The 18,393-nt window shown below is 42.3% G+C and overlaps 1 protein-coding gene across 1 annotated transcript in view; it reads left to right on the top strand.

Moving 5' to 3' along the window:
• The first annotated feature begins 8,993 nt into the window (after nt 1-8,993).
• Nucleotides 8,994-18,393, top strand: part of LOC139748658 (ionotropic receptor 21a-like) — a 52,797-nt gene continuing 43,397 nt past the window's right edge. Inside the window, exon 1 of the mRNA XM_071661918.1 lies at nt 8,994-9,123. Within this exon, the coding sequence (XP_071518019.1) occupies nt 9,019-9,123 (105 nt within the window). The 5' untranslated portion in view covers nt 8,994-9,018. The remainder of the gene's footprint in view (nt 9,124-18,393) is intronic.

Genomic DNA, 18,393 nt, shown 5'->3' with positions numbered 1-18,393 from the left:
ACCCTATGATTCACTTCCGCTCCCATGGTTCCATCCGCTGCCATATCCACTCCCAGATATCTAAAACACTTCACTTCCTCCAGCTTTTCTCCATTCAAACTTACCTCCCAATTGACTTGACCCTCAACCCTACTGTACCTAATAACCTTTCTCTTATTCACATTTACTCTTACCTTTCTTCTTTCACATGCTTTACCAAACTCAGTCACCAGCTTCTGCAGTTTCTTACTCGAATCAGACACCAGCGCTGTATCATCAGCGAACAACAACTGAATCAATTCCCAAGCTCTCTCATCCCCAACAGACTTCATACTTGCCCCTCTTTCCAAAACTCTTGAATTCACCTCCCTAACAACCCCATCCATAAACAAATTAAACAACCATGGAGACATCACACACCCCTGCCGCAAACCTACATTCACTGAGAACCAATCACTTTCCTCTCTTCCTACACGTACACATGCCTTACATCCTCGATAAAAACTTTTCACTGCTTCTAACAAATTCCCTCCCACACCATATATTTTTAACACATTCCACAGAGCGACTCTATCAATTCTATTATATGCCTTCTCCAGATCCATAAATGCTACATACAAATCCATTTGCTTTTCTAAGTATTTCTCATATACATTCTTCAAAGCAAACACCTGATCCACACATCCTCTACCATTTCTGAAACCACACTGCTCTTCCCCAATCTGATGATCTGTACATGCTTTCACCAACTCAATCAATACCCTCCCATATAATTTACCAGGAACACTCAACGAACTTATACCTCTGTAATTAGAGCACTCACTCTTATCCCCTTTGCCTTTGTACAATGGCACTATGCACGCATTCCGCCAATCCTCAGGCATCTCACCATGAATCATACATACATTAAATAACCTTACCAACCAGTCAACAATGCAGTCACCCCCTCCTTTAATAAATTCCACTGCAATACCATCCAAACCTGCTGCCTTGCCGGCTTTCATCTTCCTCAAAGCTTTTGCTACCTCATCTCTGTTTACCAAATCATTTTCCCTAACCCTCTCACTTTGCACACCACCTCGACCAAAACACCCTATATCTGCCACTCTTTGGTGGGATGAAGAATAAGATTATTAGTGAAAGAAAAGAGAGTGGCATTTGGACAATTTTTGCAGGGAAAAAATGCAAATGAGTGGGTTTGTATAAAAGAAAGAGACAGGAGGTCAAGAGAGAGGTGCAAGAGGTGAAAAGAAGGCAAATGAGAGCTGGTGTTAGAGATTATCATTAAATTTTAGGAGAATAGAAAGATGTTCTGGAAGGAGGTAAAGTGCGTAAGACAAGGAAGCAAATGGGAACTTCAGTGAAGGGGGCAAATGGGGAGGTGATAACAAGTAGTGGTGATGTGAGAAGGAGATGGAGTGAGTATTTTGAAGGTTTGTTGAATGTGTTTGATTATATATATATATATATATATATATATATATATATATATATATATATATATATATATATATATATATATATATATATATATATATATATATATATATATATTTTTTTTTTTTTTTTTTTTTTTACTTTGTCGCTGTCTCCCGCGTTTGCGAGGTAGCGCAAGGAAACAGACGAAAGAAATGGCCCAACCCCCCCCCATACACATGTATATACATACGTCCACACACGCAAATATACATACCTACATAGCTTTCCATGGTTTACCCCAGACGCTTCACATGCATTGATTCAATCCACTGACAGCACGTCAACCCCGGTATACCACATCGCTCCAATTCACTCTATTCCTTGCCCTCCTTTCACCCTCCTGCATGTTCAGGCCCCGATCACACAAAATCTTTTTCACTCCATCTTTCCACCTCCAATTTGGTCTCCCTCTTCTCCTCGTTCCCTCCACCTCCGACACATATATCCTCTTGGTCAATCTTTCCTCACTCATTCTCTCCATGTGCCCAAACCACTTCAAAACACCCTCTTCTGCTCTCTCAACCACGCTCTTTTTATTTCCACACATCTCTCTTACCCTTACGTTACTCACTCGATCAAACCACCTCACACCACACATTGTCCTCAAACATCTCATTTCCAGCACATCCATCCTCCTGCGCACAACTCTATCCATAGCCCACGCCTCGCAACCATACAACATTGTTGGAACCACTATTCCTTCAAACATACCCATTTTTGCTTTCCGAGATAATGTTCTCGACTTCCACACATTCTTCAAGGCTCCCAGGATTTTCGCCCCCTCCCCCACCCTATGATCCACTTCCGCTTCCATGGTTCCATCCGCTGCCAGATCCACTCCCAGATATCTAAAACACTTCACTTCCTCCAGTTTTTCTCCATTCAAACTCACCTCCCAATTGACTTGACCCTCAACCCTACTGTACCTAATAACCTTGCTCTTATTCACATTTACTCTTAACTTTCTTCTTCCACACACTTTACCAAACTCAGTCACCAGCTTCTGCAGTTTCTCACATGAATCAGCCACCAGCGCTGTATCATCAGCGAACAACAACTGACTCACAAGTGTGTGAGAGAAGAAAGTTAAGAGTAAATGTGAATAAGAGCAAGGTTATTAGGTACAGTAGGGTTGAGGGTCAAGTCAATTGGGAGGTAAGTTTGAATGGAGAAAAACTGGAGGAGGTAAAGTGTTTTAGATATCTGAGAGTGGATCTGGCAGCAGATGGAACCATGGAAGCGGAAGTGAATCATAGGATGGGGGAGGGGGCGAAAATTCTGGGAGCCTTGAAGAATGTTTGGAAGTCGAGAACATTATCTCGGAAAGCAAAAATGGGTATGTTTGAAGGAATAGTGGTTCCAATAATGTTGTATGGTTGCGAGGCGTGGGCTATGGATAGAGTTGTGCGCAGGAGGGTGGGATGTGCTGGAAATGAGATGTTTGAGGACAATATGTGGTGTGAGGTGGTTTGATCGAGTAAGTAATGTAAGGGTGAGAGAGATGTGTGGAAATAAAAAGAGTGTGGTTGAGATAGCAGAAGAGGGTGTTTTGAAATGGTTTGATCACATGGAGAGAATGAATGGGGAAAGATTGACCAAGAGGATATATGTGTCAGAGGTGGAGGGAACGAGGAGAAGTGGGAGACCAAATTGGATGTGGAAAGATGGAGTGAAAAAGATTTTGAGTGATCGGGGCCTGAACATGCAGGAGGGTGAAAGGCGTGCAAGGAATAGAGTGAATTGGAACCATGTGGTATACCGGGGTCGACGTGCTGTCAATGGATTGAACCAGGGCATATGAAGCGTCTGGGGTAAACCATGGAAAGTGTGTGGGACCTGGATGTGGAAAGGGAGCTGTGGTTTCGGTGCATTATTACATGACAGCTAGAGACTGAGTGTGAACGAATGGTGACTTTGGTGTCTTTCCTAGCGCTACCTCGCACACATGAGGGGGTAGGGGGTTGTTATTCCATGTGTGGCGGGGTGGCGATGGGAACAAATAAAGGCAGACAGTATGAATTATGTACATGTGTATATATGTATATGTCTGTGTGTGTATATATATGTGTACACTGAGATGTATATGTATGTATATTTGCGTGTGTTAACATATATGTATATACATGTGTATGTGGGTGGGTTTGGCCATTCTTTCGTCTGTTTCCTTGCGCTACCTCGCTAACGCGGGAGACAGCGACAAAGCAAAATATATAAGAATCAAAATACATAATAGATTTCTTCGACTACTATTGGACGGAAGCATCAAAAATTAGATAAATCCAAATGAAATTATTGGAACAATGGATTACTATAACTGATATCAAAGAATTATCGAAGACCTAAGAACATGAAAAACAGCCGTAGTTAATGGATCGTCAGTTAAATGCAATAATCAAATTACGAGACAGAGACTATGGGGAAAAAATGTTATAAAACATCTGAGCTAACTTGGCGACTGTTTGCCTCTCCTAAGGAACTCTTGCTTCACACCAAATTTTCATCAAAGGATAGGGACATCCAACGCTCCTAATGTCTCTTAGGACATATTTCACTCAGGTTAGGGTCATCCAGCTCTCCTGACAACCCACAGTACATCTGTCACCAAGGAAGGGTTAACCAGCGCCTTTGATACCCCTCAGTATATTTCTCATGCAAGATAGGGTTAACCAAAGCCCCTGACAACTCGCACTACATCTGTCACCCAGGAGAGGGTCATCCAGCACCCCTGATACCCCACAACATATCTTACAACAAGGCAGGGTCACTCAGCACCCCTGATGCTCCACACTAAATCTCTCACCCAAGAGAGCGTCATCCAGCAACCCTGATGCCCCACAGCATATCTGTCACCCATAACAGACTCATACAACGCCCCTGATGCCCAACAGTACATTATCCTGGAGAGACAGGGTCAACCAGAGCTCCTGATGCCCGAGTACATCTGTCACCCAAGACAGGATTATCCAGCTCCCCTGATGCCACAGAGTACATATATCACCAAGAATACTGTCAACCACAACAAATGATGCCCTAGAGTACATATGTCACCCAGAACAATGTCATCCAGCGCGCCTGATGCCCCAGAGTATATCTGTCACCCAGGTCAGGGTCATCCATCGCCCCTAATGCCTCAGAGTACATGCCTCACCCAGAACAGGGTCATCCAGCACCCTTGATGCCCACAGTACAACTGTCACCTTGTAGATTGTCATCCAGCACCCCCGATGTCCGACAGTATATTTGGGACCCAGAACAGGGCCATCCAGCGCCCCTGATGCTACACAGTACATCTTTCACCAAGAACACTTTCAACCAGAGCCCTTAATGCCCCTGAGTACATCTGTCACCTAGGACAGGGTCATCCAGCTCCCCTGATGCTCCACAGTACATATATCACCAAAATTACGGTCAACCAGAAACCCTGATGCCGCACAATATATATCTCATACAAAACAAAGTCATCTAGCGCCCTTGATGCCCCACAGTACATCTGCCACCTACTACAGGGTCAACCAGAGCCCCTGATGCCCCACAGTACTTTTGTCACCCAGGAGAGGGTCAGCCAGCAACCCAGATGCCTGACGGTACAACTGTTACCCAAGACAGGGTCAACCAGAGCCCCTCATGTCCTACAGTACTTTTGTCATCCAGAACAAGGTCATTCACCGCTCTGATGCCCCTGAGTATGTCACTCAGGACAAGGTCATTCAGAGCCTCCTAATGCTCCACAGTACATCTGGCACCCAGGGCAGGAACATCTAACGTCCCTGATGTCTCAGAGCACATTTGTCAACCAGGATTGTATCATCCAGCATCCCTGATGTCCCAGAGCCCATGTGTCACACAGGACAGGGCCATACAGCACCCTCAATGTCTCATAGTACATCTGTCACCTAGGATAGGTTCATCCAGATCCACTGATGTCCCGCAGTACATCAGTCACCAAGGACATTGTCAACCAGCACTCCTGATGCTTCACAGGACATGTGTCACCCATGACAATGTCACCCAGCGTTTCTGATGCCCCATAGTACATCTGTCACCCAGCCATTGTCAGCCAGCGTCCCTGATGCCAGAGTATATCTGTCACCCAAGAGAAGGTTTTCCAGCATCCCTGATGTCTCACAGTATATCAGTCATCTAGGACAAGGTCACCCAGATCTCCTGATGCCCCACAGTACATGTCACCCAAAATAGGATCATCCAGAGCCCCTGATGTTTCACAGCATATCTGTCACTCAGGACAGGATCATCTAGCACCCCTCATGCCATACTGTGCATCTGTCACCCAGGTAAGGTCATCCAGCACCCCTGGTGCCCCCACAGTATATCTTTTACCCAGGACAGGGTCAACCAGAGCCTCTGATGCCACAAAGTACTTTTGTCACCCAGGAGAGGGTCATCCAGCAACCCAGATGCCTGACGGTATATCTGTCACCCAAGAAAGAGTCAACCAGAGCCCCTTATGCCCTACAGTACTTTTGTCATCCAGAACAAGGTCATCCAGCGCGCCTGATGCCTTACAGCACATCTGTCACCCAGCACATGGTCATCCAGTTCCTTAAATGCCCTACAGAATATCTGTTATCCAAGAAAAGATCATTCAGCGCTCCCTAATCCCCCACAGTACATTTGTGACGCAGGACAGGATCAACCAAAACCTCTGAAGCTACACAGCCCATCTGTCATCCAGGGCAAGGTTCTCCAGCGCACCTGATGCCCCACAATACATCTCTCCCGGGACAGGATCAACCAGCGCACCTGATGCCCCACAATACATCTGTCACCCAAGACAAGGTCATCCAAAACATCTCTTCCGGGACAGGATCAACCAGCGCTCCTGATGCCCCACAGTACATCTGTCACCCACAATAGGGTCAACCGGAACCCCTGATGCCCCACAGTATATCTGTCACCTGGGCCAGAGTTATCCAGCACCCTTGATGCTTCTTTGTACATCTGTCACCCAAGACAGTATCATCCAGCGCCCCCGATATCTCACAGTTCGTCTGTCGCCCAGTACCAGGTTATCCAAAGCCCACCAATGCTCCACAGCACACCTGTCACCCAGGACAAGGTCATCCAGTGCCCACTAATGCCCCACAGCTCATCTGTCACCCAGAAAAGGATAATCCAGAGCCTCCTAATTCACCACAGCACATCTGTCACACTGAACATTGTCATTCAGCGCCCCTGATGCTCCAAAATATATATTTCACTGAGAAAAAGGTCATCCAACGCCCCTAAAGCCTCAAATTACATGTCGCCCAGAACAGCGTCATCCAGCGTCCCTGATGTATATGTATCACCAAGTAGATCATGCGCTCCTGATGCCAAACATGTCACCCAGGACAGGGTCATCCAGCATCCCTAATGCCTCACACTTTATCTGTCACCTAGGACAAGGTCATCCAGCGCCGCTGAAACAAAGTCGTTCTTCCTAAACTACAATGTCCAACCACCAGATAGAAGGAATCGCAGTTGAGAAACTTCGGTATGAGACTGTCAGTGAAAACATTACGGGAGAACGTTTTACTAACTCTTAAATGCGAAATGAATAAAACTGCAAAAACGTGAGAGTCAGTAAACGTGAGGGTAAGTGAAATTATCTTAGAAAGATATACATATGTGGAAAATGATGTACTCAAATGCTCATGTCTTAAGATATTCACAAGATATAAATATGCGTAAAATACTAAACTCCAATGATCGTATTGTGGGATATTTTCTGTACTGCTACACCAACTAAGAATATTCGTTCAATCCAGTTTCTAGTAATAATGGGACGTATTTCTGTTGAGGCTTAGTCGCGAAGCTGACATCTGTCAGTGATTAGAGCTTTGAACATGAGAAGAAAAATACTTCCTGGAGTAAATCTCCTAGAACAGATGGGTTCCGTGCAAGGAAAAGAGCTGAATATCAGTTTATAGTCTATCCCGTAGTCTGACACAGGTGAGAGTGGTGATGTTTTAAATGAACCAGCTGTACTATATCTTATGATCTATCCCACAGTCTGTCACCGAGGGGGAGTGGTTGCTGTACATGAACCAGTTGTACTGGGGTCCGGGAGTGAGGCGTATCAACACCTGGTACCGCCACAGGTTCACCCGCCAGTTAGATCTCTTCCCTGATAAACTGTCTGACTTAAAGGGCGCCGAGCTCAAGGTAGGTTGACAATAGTTATAATTGAGGGTAAGCTATGGGAGTTCTTATTCAAGAGAATCAAATCGTGATGGCAATATGGCTTACACTTGAGGCTGTATCATTAGAGTAGATAGATTTTGCTTGTATTAATAGGATTAAATGAGAGAAAGATGAGCTGAGAATCATAGTGCTATTATGGATAATTTTATAGCATCACATTTCATTCGATAAGACTACAGATGATCCTATACCACCTTACATTAATGATCTTCATCAAACCCTTCTCTTGAAACGGTAACACGTTTCAAGACATCAACCATGAGAGAGGTGCATGATTGTGTTGGTGGTGAGGGTAAACCAGTAGGAGAATCACATCACGTTTCTCTTATCCCCAGGTAACAACCTTCAACTATGAACCGTGTAACTTCGTCCACCGGGCAGAGAACGGCACGGTGCTGCTTCGCTACGGTATGGACATTGAGGTCGTCAGGAGTGTAGCACATGTCCTCAACTTCTCTCTTCAGTTTACAGAGCCACCTAACGGTAAAGCATTGCTACTGATGCTACTTATTATCAATGTATTTTCAATCTTAAACAACTGTTAGCCATGTAGATATGATTAGCAAAGATAAACAAGATATTACGGTGTCATCAAAATAACAGATTTGCTATATATGTGCATATGTACTTTAAGTGATCTGTTTACATACATTTTACATAATGATAATAACTTCACATTCTTCACTTGCCGCTCACAGAGATATGTGACTGATCATGTTATACGCACGGGTTCCCTTTAACAGAGTCTTAACAATGTACCGATTTTAGACATCTTACAATACAGCCCATCATCAATAACATACATGACAAAGAGAACTAGTCTCAAGACTGATCCCTGTGGCACACTACTTGTTTAGTCTAGCCAATCTAAGGCTTTACCATTAATTACAGCCCTAGTTTTTACGGCCAATCAGCCATTTTCCTAATCATCGAAGTATAAGCCCATCTATATCATGCAACATAACTTTAGTAAACCTTTGTTGTGAGACTTTGTCGAACTCTCCTTGAAAACATAGATAGATAATATCAGCTGTTTTACTTTCATTGTGCATGTTGATTATTTCATTAAGGAAATCAAAAGATTTCTTACATTTGAGCGATTTCGTCGAAAACCATACTGAGAATCGTTGTTAAATGGTGGTCCTCTGAATGCTTTATAGTCTTATCCCGAATGGTAGTCCCCACTAGTTACCCACATACAGCACGTTAAGCTAATTTGACAATAATTTCTGGGCTGAGATGTGTATTACTCATTTAGCAGAGATTATTTTGAACAGTGAGTGTATTCATCAGCAACTTATTATTTCAGGAGAGACTTGGGGTGAAAAGTATGAAAATGGAACTTGGTTTGGACTGATGGGGCAGCTGCACAGGCGCGAAGTTGATATTGGACTTGCACTACTATTCATTTCCAGGCATTGGTTGGAGATTATAGACTTGACTGCTCCTTACACATCTGAGGTAATGTTAACCAGAAAAACTCTGTTCTTTCTTTGTCTTACAGTATTGCTAGCACCCTCACTCGTTCTTGTTCTTTTGTCTACCCTAGTAAAACTCTTGACAAAAAAGATGCTTTTTCAAGTGTATTTAACAGAAACATGCAAAAGATTTGTGCTATATTAGTGCCAGTGGTGACAGAATAAGAAATAATGATTTAGATTAATTCTCCATAGAAATGATTATGCTTCATATCATAACAGCAAACCATACGCAACTAACACATAGCTATTTAGATATAGGGAATGCCCCTTTCATCCACACTTCTGACTATCTGTCAATCTCTCCACATGATGATATGGTAATAAATATCCCACCATCTAGGAAAAGATAGAATCGGATGTGGATATATACTTACAGAAGACAGATATTCAACTTGTGCTTCATCAGGGATGAAGATTGGTGATATACTAAAAACAAGTTGGCAAATCATCAGAGAGGATAGGGTGATCAGCTGAGGGGTTAATTGGCGTACACTGGGTATTCAGTGCTGAGAATGGAAATGGTGAAGATCTTGTGTTGAAAAAGACTGGTGACTGGGAATATCTGATTTGAAATGAAAGATATTCACAACTATACGTATATGAGTAGGAGAGATAGCCAAAGGGCATTATTAGATTACGTGTTAATTGACAGGCGTGCAAAAGAGAGACTTTTGGATTTTAATTTGCTGAGAGGGGAAGCTGACGGGATGTCTGATCACTATCTTGTGGAGGCGAAGAGGAAGATTTGTAAAGGTTTTCAAACAATAAGAGAGAATGCCGAGGAGATGAGAGTGCTGAGAGTAAGTGAGCCTGGAAAGGAAACTTGTGTGAGAAAGTATCAGGAGAGATTGAGTGTACAATGGCAAAAGCTGAGAGCAAATGACGTGAGCGGAGTGGGTGAGGAATAGGATGAAATTAGAGAAACAGTGATGGCATGCGCAAGAGATGCATGTGGCATGAGAAAGGTGGGAGGTAGGAAGATTAGAAAGAGTAGTGATTGGTAAGATGAAGTAAAGTTGTTAGTGAAAGATAAAAGAGAGAAGTTTGGACGATATTTTCAAGGAACGAGTTAAAATAACCGTGAGATGCATAAGAAAAGTAGGCTGGAGGTTAAGAGGAAAACGCAAGAGTTGAAAAAAAGCAAATGAGAATTGGGTAGAGAGAGTATCATTAAACTTTAGTGAGAATCGAAATATAGTTTGGGAAGAGGTCAATGACAAGCGTAACACAGTAGAATGAAAGTGAACGTAGGTGAGCGGACAAGGATAAATGATAACAGGTACTAAGAAAGTTAGGAGATCAGATGAATAAATATCCCTGGGGATAGGGGAGAAGGAATACTTCCCACGCATTCCTCACGTGTCAAAGAAGGCGACTAAAAGGGGACGGGAGTGGAGGGCTAAAAACCATCCCCTACTTGTATTCTAACTTTCTATAAGGAGAAACAGAAAAAGGAGTCACGCGGGGAGTGCTCATCTTTCTCGAAGGCTCAGATTGGGGTGTCTCAATGTGTGTGGATGTAACCAAGATGAGAAAAAAGGAGAGAGAGGTAGTATGTTTGAGGAAAGGAAGCTGGATGTTTTGGCTCTAAGTGAAACGAATCTCAAGGGTAAAGAGAAGAGTTGTTTGGGAATGTCTTGGGAGTAAAGTCAGGGGTTAGTGAGAGGAGCAGAGCAAGGGAAGGAGTAGCAATACTCCTCAAACAGGATTGGTGGGAGTATGTGAGAGAGTGTAAGAAAATAGACTCTAGATTTATGTGGGTAAAACTGAAAGTTGATGGAGAGAGATGGATGATTATTGGTGCATATGCACCTAGGATTGAGAAGAAAGATATTGAGAGGCAAGTGTTTTGGGAGCAGCTGAATGAGTATGTTAGTGGTTTTGATGCACGAGACCGGGTTATTGTGATGGGTTATTTCAATGCAAAGGTGAGTAATGTGGCAGTTGAGGGTATATTTGGTATACATGGGGTGTTCAGTGTTGTAAATGGAAATGGTGAATAGCTTGTAGATTTATGTGCTGAAAAAGGACTGGTGATTTGGAATACTTGATTCAAAAAGAGAGATATACATAAGTATACGGATGCAAGTAGGAAAGAATGCAAGAAAGCGTTATTGGATTACGTGTTAATTGATAGGCGCGCGAAAGAGACTTTTGGATGTTGATTTGCTGAGAGGTGCAACTGGAGGGATGTCTGATCATAATTTTGTGGAGCAAAGGTGAAGATTTGTAGAGGTTTTCAGAAAAGAAGAGAGAATGTTGCGGTGAAGACAGTGATGAAAGTAAGTGAGCTTGGGAAGGAGACTTGTGTGAGGAAGTACCAGGAGAGACTGAGTACAAAATCGAAAAACGTGAGAATAAAGGAGGTAAGGGGAGTGGGGGAGCAATGGGAAGTATTTAGGGAAGCAGTGATGGTTTGCGCAAAAGATTCTTGTGGCATGAGAAGCGTGGGAGGTGGGCAGATTAGAAAGGGAAGCGAGCGGTGGGAAGAAGAAGTAAGATTATTAGTGAAAGAGAAGAGAGAGGCATTTGGACGATTTTTGTGGGGAATTAATGCAAAAGAGTGGGAGATGTATATATATATATATATATACACACATATATATATATATATATATATATATATATATATATATATATATATATATATATATATATATATATATATATATATATATATATATATATATATATATATATATATATTTTTTTTTTTTCTTCTTTTTTTTTTCATACTATTCGCTATTTCCCGCGATAGCGAGGTAGCGTTAAGAACAGAGGACTGGGCCTTTGAGGGAATATCCTCACCTGGCATTCATCTCTGTTCCTTCTTTTGGAAAAAAAAAAAAAACGAGAGGGGAGGATTTTTTTTTTTTTTTTTGCTTTGTCGCTGTCTCCCGCGTTTGCGAGGTAGCGCAAAGAAACAGACGAAAGAAATGGCCCAACCCACCCCCATACACATGTATATACATACGTCCACACATGCAAATATACATACCTACACAGCTTTCCATGGTTTACCCCAGACGCTTCACATGCCTTGATTCAATCCACTGACAGCACGTCAACCCCGGTATACCACATCGCTCCAATTCACTCTATTCCTTGCCCGCCTTTCACCCTCCTGCATGTTCAGGCCCCGATCACACAAAATCTTTTTCACTCCATCTTTCCACCTCCAATTTGGTCTCCCTCTTCTCCTCGTTCCCTCCACCTGCGACAATATATTCTCTTGGTCAATCTTTCCTCACACATTCTCTCCATGTGCCCGAACCATTTCAAAACACCCTCTTCTGCTCTCTCAACCACGCTCTTTTTATTTCCACACATCTCTCTTACCCTTACGTTACTTACTCGATCAAACCACCTCACACCACACATTGTCCTCAAACATCTCATTTCCAGCACATCCATCCTCCTGCGCACATCTCTATCCATAGCCCACGCCTCGCAACCATACAACATTGTTGGAACCACTATTCCTTCAAACATACCCATTTTTGCTTTCCGAGATAATGTTCTCGACTTCAACACATTCTTCAAGGCTCCCAGAATTTTCGCCCCCTCCCCCACCCTATGATCCACTTCCGCTTCCATGATTCCATCCGCTGCCAGATCCACTCCCAGATATCTAAAACACTTCACTTCCAGTTTTTCTCCATTCAAACTCACCTCCCATTTGACTTGAACCTCAACCCTACTGTACCTAATAACCTTGCTCTTATTCACATTTACTCTTAACTTTCTTCTTTCACACACTTTACCAAATTCAGTCACCAGCTTCTGCAGTGTCTCACATGAATCAGCCACCAGCGCTGTATCATCACCGAACAACAACTGACTCACTTCCCAAGCTCTCTCATCCCCAACACACTTAATACTTACGCCTCTTTCCAAAACTCTTGCATTCACCTCCCTAACAACCCCATCCTTAAACAAATTAAACAACCATGGAGACATCACACACCCCTGCCGCAAACCTACATTCACTGAGAACCAATCACTTTCCTCTCTTCCTACACGTACACATGCCTTACATCCTCGATAAAAACTTTTCACTGCTTCTAACAACTTGCCTCCCACACCATATATTTTTAATACCTTCCACAGAGCATCTCTATCAACTCTATCATATGCCTTCTCCAGATCCATAAATGCTACATACAAATCCATTTGCTTTTCTAAGTATTTCTCACATACATTCTTCAAAGCAAACACCTGATCCACACATCCTATACCACTTCTGAAACCACACTGCTCTTCCCCAATCTGATGCTCTGTACATGCCTTCACCCTCTCAATCAATATCCTCCCATATAATTTACCAGGAATACTCAACAAACTTATACCTCTGTAATTTGAGCACTCACTCTTATCCCCTTTGCCTTTGTACAATGGCACTATGCACACATTCCGCCAATCCTCAGGCACCTCACCATGAGTCATACATACATTAAATAACCTTACCAACCAGTCAACAATACAGTCACCCCCTTTTTGTAATAAATTCCACTGCAATACCATCCAAACCTGCTGCCTTGCCGGCTCTTATCTTCCGCAAAGCTTTCACCACCTCTTCTCTGTTTACCAAATCATTTTCCCTAACCCTCTCACTTTGCACACAACCTCGACCAAAACCCCCTATATCTGCCACTCTATCGTCAAACACATTCAACAAAACTTGAAAATATTCACTCCATCTCCTTCTCACATCACCACTACTTGTTATCACCTCCCCATTTGCGCCCTTCACTGAAGTTCCCATTTGCTCCCTTGTCTTACGCACTTTATTTACCTCCTTCCAGAACATCTTTTATTCTCCCTAAAATTTAATGATACTCTCTCACCCCAACTCTCATTTGCCCTTTTTTTCACCTCTTGCACCTTTCTCTTGACCTCCTGTCTCTTTCTTTTATACATCTCCCACTCAATTTCATTTTTTCCCTGCAAAAATCGTCCAAATGCCTCTCCCTTCTCTTTCACTAACACTCTTACTTCTTCATCCCATGACTCACTAACCTTTCTAATCAACCCACCTCTCACTCTTCTCATGCCACAAGCATCTTTTGCGCAATCCATCACTGATTCCCTAAATACATCCCATTCCTCCCCCACTCCCCTTACTTCCATTGTTCTCACCTTTTTCCACTCTGAACTCAGTCTCTCCTGGTACTTCCTCACACAAGTCTCCTTCCCAAGCTCAATTACTCTCACCACCCTCTTCACCCCAACATTCACTCTTCTTTTCTGAAAACACATACAAATCTTCACCTTAGCCTCCACAAGAAAATGATCAGACTTCCCTCCAGTTGCACCTCTCAGCACATTAACATCCAAAAGTCTCTCTTTCGCACGCCTGTCAATTAACACGTAATCCAATAACGCTCTCTGGCCATCTCTCCTACTTACATAAGTATACTTATGTATATCTCGCTTTTTAAACCAGGTATTCCCAATCATCAGTCCTTTTTCAGCACATAAATCTACAAGCTCTTCACCATTTCCATTTACAACACTGAACACCCCATGTATACCAATTATTCCCTCAACTGCCACATTACTCACCTTTGCATTCAAATCACCCATCACTATAACCCGGTCTCGTGCATCAAAACCAGTAACACACTAATTCAGATGCTCCCAAAACACTTCCCTCTCATGATCTTTCTTTTCATGCCCAGGTGCATATGCACCAATAATCACCCATCTCTCTCCATCACCTTTCAGTTTTACCCATATTAATCGAGAATTTACTTTCTTACATTCTATCACATACTCCCACAACTCCTGTTTCAGGAGTATTGCTACTCCTTCCCTTGCTCTTGTCTTCTCACTAACCCCTGACTTTACGCCCAAGACATTCCCAAACCACTCTTCTCCTTTACCCTTGAGCTTCGTTTCACTCAGAGCCAAAACATCCAGGTTCCTTTCCTCAAACATACTACCTATCTCTCCTTTTTTCACATCTTGGTTACATCCACACACATTTAGGCACCCCATTCTGAGCCTTCGAGGAGGATGAACACTCCCCGCGTGACTCATTCTTCTGTTTCCCATTTTAGAAAGTTAAAAAAATACAAGGAGGGGAGGATTTCTGGCCCCCAGTTCCCACCCCCTCTAGTCGCTTTCTACAACACGCGAGGAATGCGTGGGAAGTATTCTTTCACCCCTATCCCCAGGGATAATGTATATATATATATATATATATATATATATATATATATATATATATATATATATATATATATATATATATATATATATATATATATATATATTTCTTTCTTTCTTTCAAACTATTCGCCATTTCCCGCATTAGCGAGGTAGCGTTAAGAACAGAGGACTGGGCCTTGAGGGAATACCCTCACCTGGCCCAATTCTCTGTTCCTTCTTTTGGAAAATTAAAAAAAAACGAGAGGGGAGGATTTCCAGCCCACCGCTCCCTCCCCTTTTAGTCGCCTTCTACGACACGCAGGGAATACGTGGGAAGTATTCTTTCTCTCCTATCCCCAGGGATAATATATATATATATATATATATATATATATATATATATATATATATATATATATATATATATATATATATATATATATATATACACATGCACACACACATACATACGCACATATACACACACACACATACATATATATAAATATGAAAAATGTAAGAAACAATTTAGAAAACTGAAACTTCCAGCTTGAAATGAAATGAAAAAATGGATGTCACATAATGGTTCAACCTCTGGCTATGGAAAAAGGAAATGTATAATTTATTTACACAAACGTCAATAGTAGTTCTCATCAATTTGACCACTGTATCAATATATATATATATATATATATATATATATATATATATATATATATATATATATATATATATATAGAGGGCAAATGAGAGTTTGGGTGAGAGAGTATCATTAAATTTCAGGGAAAATAAAAAGATGTTTTGGAAGGAGGTAAATAAAGTACGTAAGACAAGGAAGCAAATGGGAACTTCAGTGAAGGGGGCAAATGGGGAGTTGATAACAAGTAGTGGTGATGTGAGAAGGAGATGGAGTGAGTATTTTGAAGGTTTGTTGAAAGTGTTTGTTGACAGAGTGGCAGATGTGGGGTGTCTTGGTCGAGGTGGTGTGCAAAGTGAGAGGGTTAGGGAAAATGATTTGGTATATGGAGAAGAGGTAGTAAAAGCTTTACGGAAGATGAAAGCCGGCAAAGCAGCAGGTTTGGATGGCATTGCAGTGGAATTTATTAAAAAAGGGGGTGACTGTATTGGTGACTGGTTGGTAAGGTTATTTAATGTATGTATGATTCATGGTGAGGTACCTAAGGATTGGCGGAATGCTTGCATAGTGCCACTGTACAAAGGCAAAGGGGATAGGAGTGAGTGCTCAAATTACAGAGGTATAAATTTGTTGAGTATACCTGGTAAATTATATGGGAGGATATTGATTGGGAGAGTCAAGGCATGTACAGAGCGTCAGATTGGGGAAGAGCAGTGTGGTTTCAGAAGTGGTAGAGGATGTGTGGATCAGGTGTTTGCTTTGAAGAATGTATGCGAGAAATACTTAGAAAAACAAATGGATTTGTCTGTAGCATTTATGGATCTGGGGAAGGCATATGATAGAGTTGATAGAGATGCTCTGTGGAAGGTATTAAGAACATATGGTGTGGAAGGCAAGTTGTTAGAAGCAGTGAAAAGTTTTTATCGAGGATATAAGGCATGTGTTCGTGTAGGAAGAGAGGAAAGTGATTGGTTCTCAGTAAATGTAGGTTTGCGGCAGGGGTGTGTGATGTCTCCATGGTTGTTTAATTTGTTTATGGTTGGGGTTGTTAGGGAGGTGAATGCAAGAGTTTCGGAAAGAGGAGAAAGTATGCAGCCTGTTGTGGATGAGAGAGCTTGGGAAGTGAGTTAATTGTTGTTCGCTGATGATACAGCGGTGGTGGCTAATTCATGTAAGAAACTGCAGAAGCTGGTGACTGAGTTTGGTAAAGTGTGTGAAAGAAGAAAGTTAAGAGTAAATGTGAATAAGAGCAAGGTTATTAGGTACAGTAGGGTTGAGGGTCAAGTAAACTGGGAGGTAAGTTTAAATGGAGAAAAGCTGGAAGAAGTGAAGTGTTTTAGATATCTGAGAGTGCATCTGGCAGCGGATGTAACCATGGAAGCGGAAGCGAATCATAGGGTGGGGGAGAGGGCGAAAAAACTGGGAGCCTTGAAGAATGTTTGGAAGTCGAGAACATTATCTCGGAAAGCAAAAATGGGTATGTTTGAATTAATAGTGTTTCCAACAATGTTGTATGGTTGCGAGGCGTGGGCTATGGATAGAGTTGTGCGCAGGAGGGTGGATGTGCTGGAAATGAGATGTTTGAGGACAATATATGGTGTGAGGTTGTTTGATCGAGTAAGTAATGTAAGGATGAGAGAGATGTGTGGAAATAAAAAGAGTGTGGTTGAGAGAGCAGGAGAGGGTGTTTTGAAATGTTTTGGTCACATGGAGAGAATGAGTGGGGAAAGATTGACCAAGAGGATATATATGTCAGAGGTGGAGGGAACGAGGAGAAGTGGGACACCAAATTGGATATGGAAAGATTGAGTGAAAAAGATTTTGAGTGATCGGGGCCTGAACATGCAGGAGGGTGAAAGGCGTGCAAGGAATAGAGTGAATTGGAACAATGTGGCATACCAGGGTCGACGTGCTGTCAATGGATTGAACCAGGGCATGTGAAGCGTCTTCAAAGCAAACACCTGATCCACACATCCTCTACCACTTCTGAAACCACACTGCTCTTTCCCAATCTGATGCTCTGTACATGCCTTCACCCTCTCAATCAATACCATCCCATATAATTTAAAAGGAATACTCAACAAACTTATACCTCTGTAATTTGAGCACTCACTCTCATACCCTTTGCCTTTGAACAATGGCACTATGCACGCATTCCGCCAATCCTCAGGCACCTCACCATGAGTCATAAATACATTAAATAACCTTACCAACCAGTCAACAATACAGTCACCCCCTTTTTTAATAAATTCCACTGCAATACCATCCAAACTTCTGCCCTGCCGGCTTTCATCTTCCACAAAGCTTTTACTACCTCTTCTCTGTTTACCAAATCATTTTCACTAACCCTCTCACTTTGCACACCACCTCGACCAAATCACCCTATATCTGCCACTCTATCATCAAACACATTCAACAAACCTACAAAATACTTACTGCATCTCCTTCTCACATCACCAC

The sequence above is a fragment of the Panulirus ornatus genome, chromosome 5, assembly GCF_036320965.1.
Source record: "Panulirus ornatus isolate Po-2019 chromosome 5, ASM3632096v1, whole genome shotgun sequence".
Lineage (NCBI taxonomy): Eukaryota > Metazoa > Arthropoda > Malacostraca > Decapoda > Palinuridae > Panulirus > Panulirus ornatus.
This window is presented reverse-complemented; position numbering and strand designations above follow the sequence as displayed.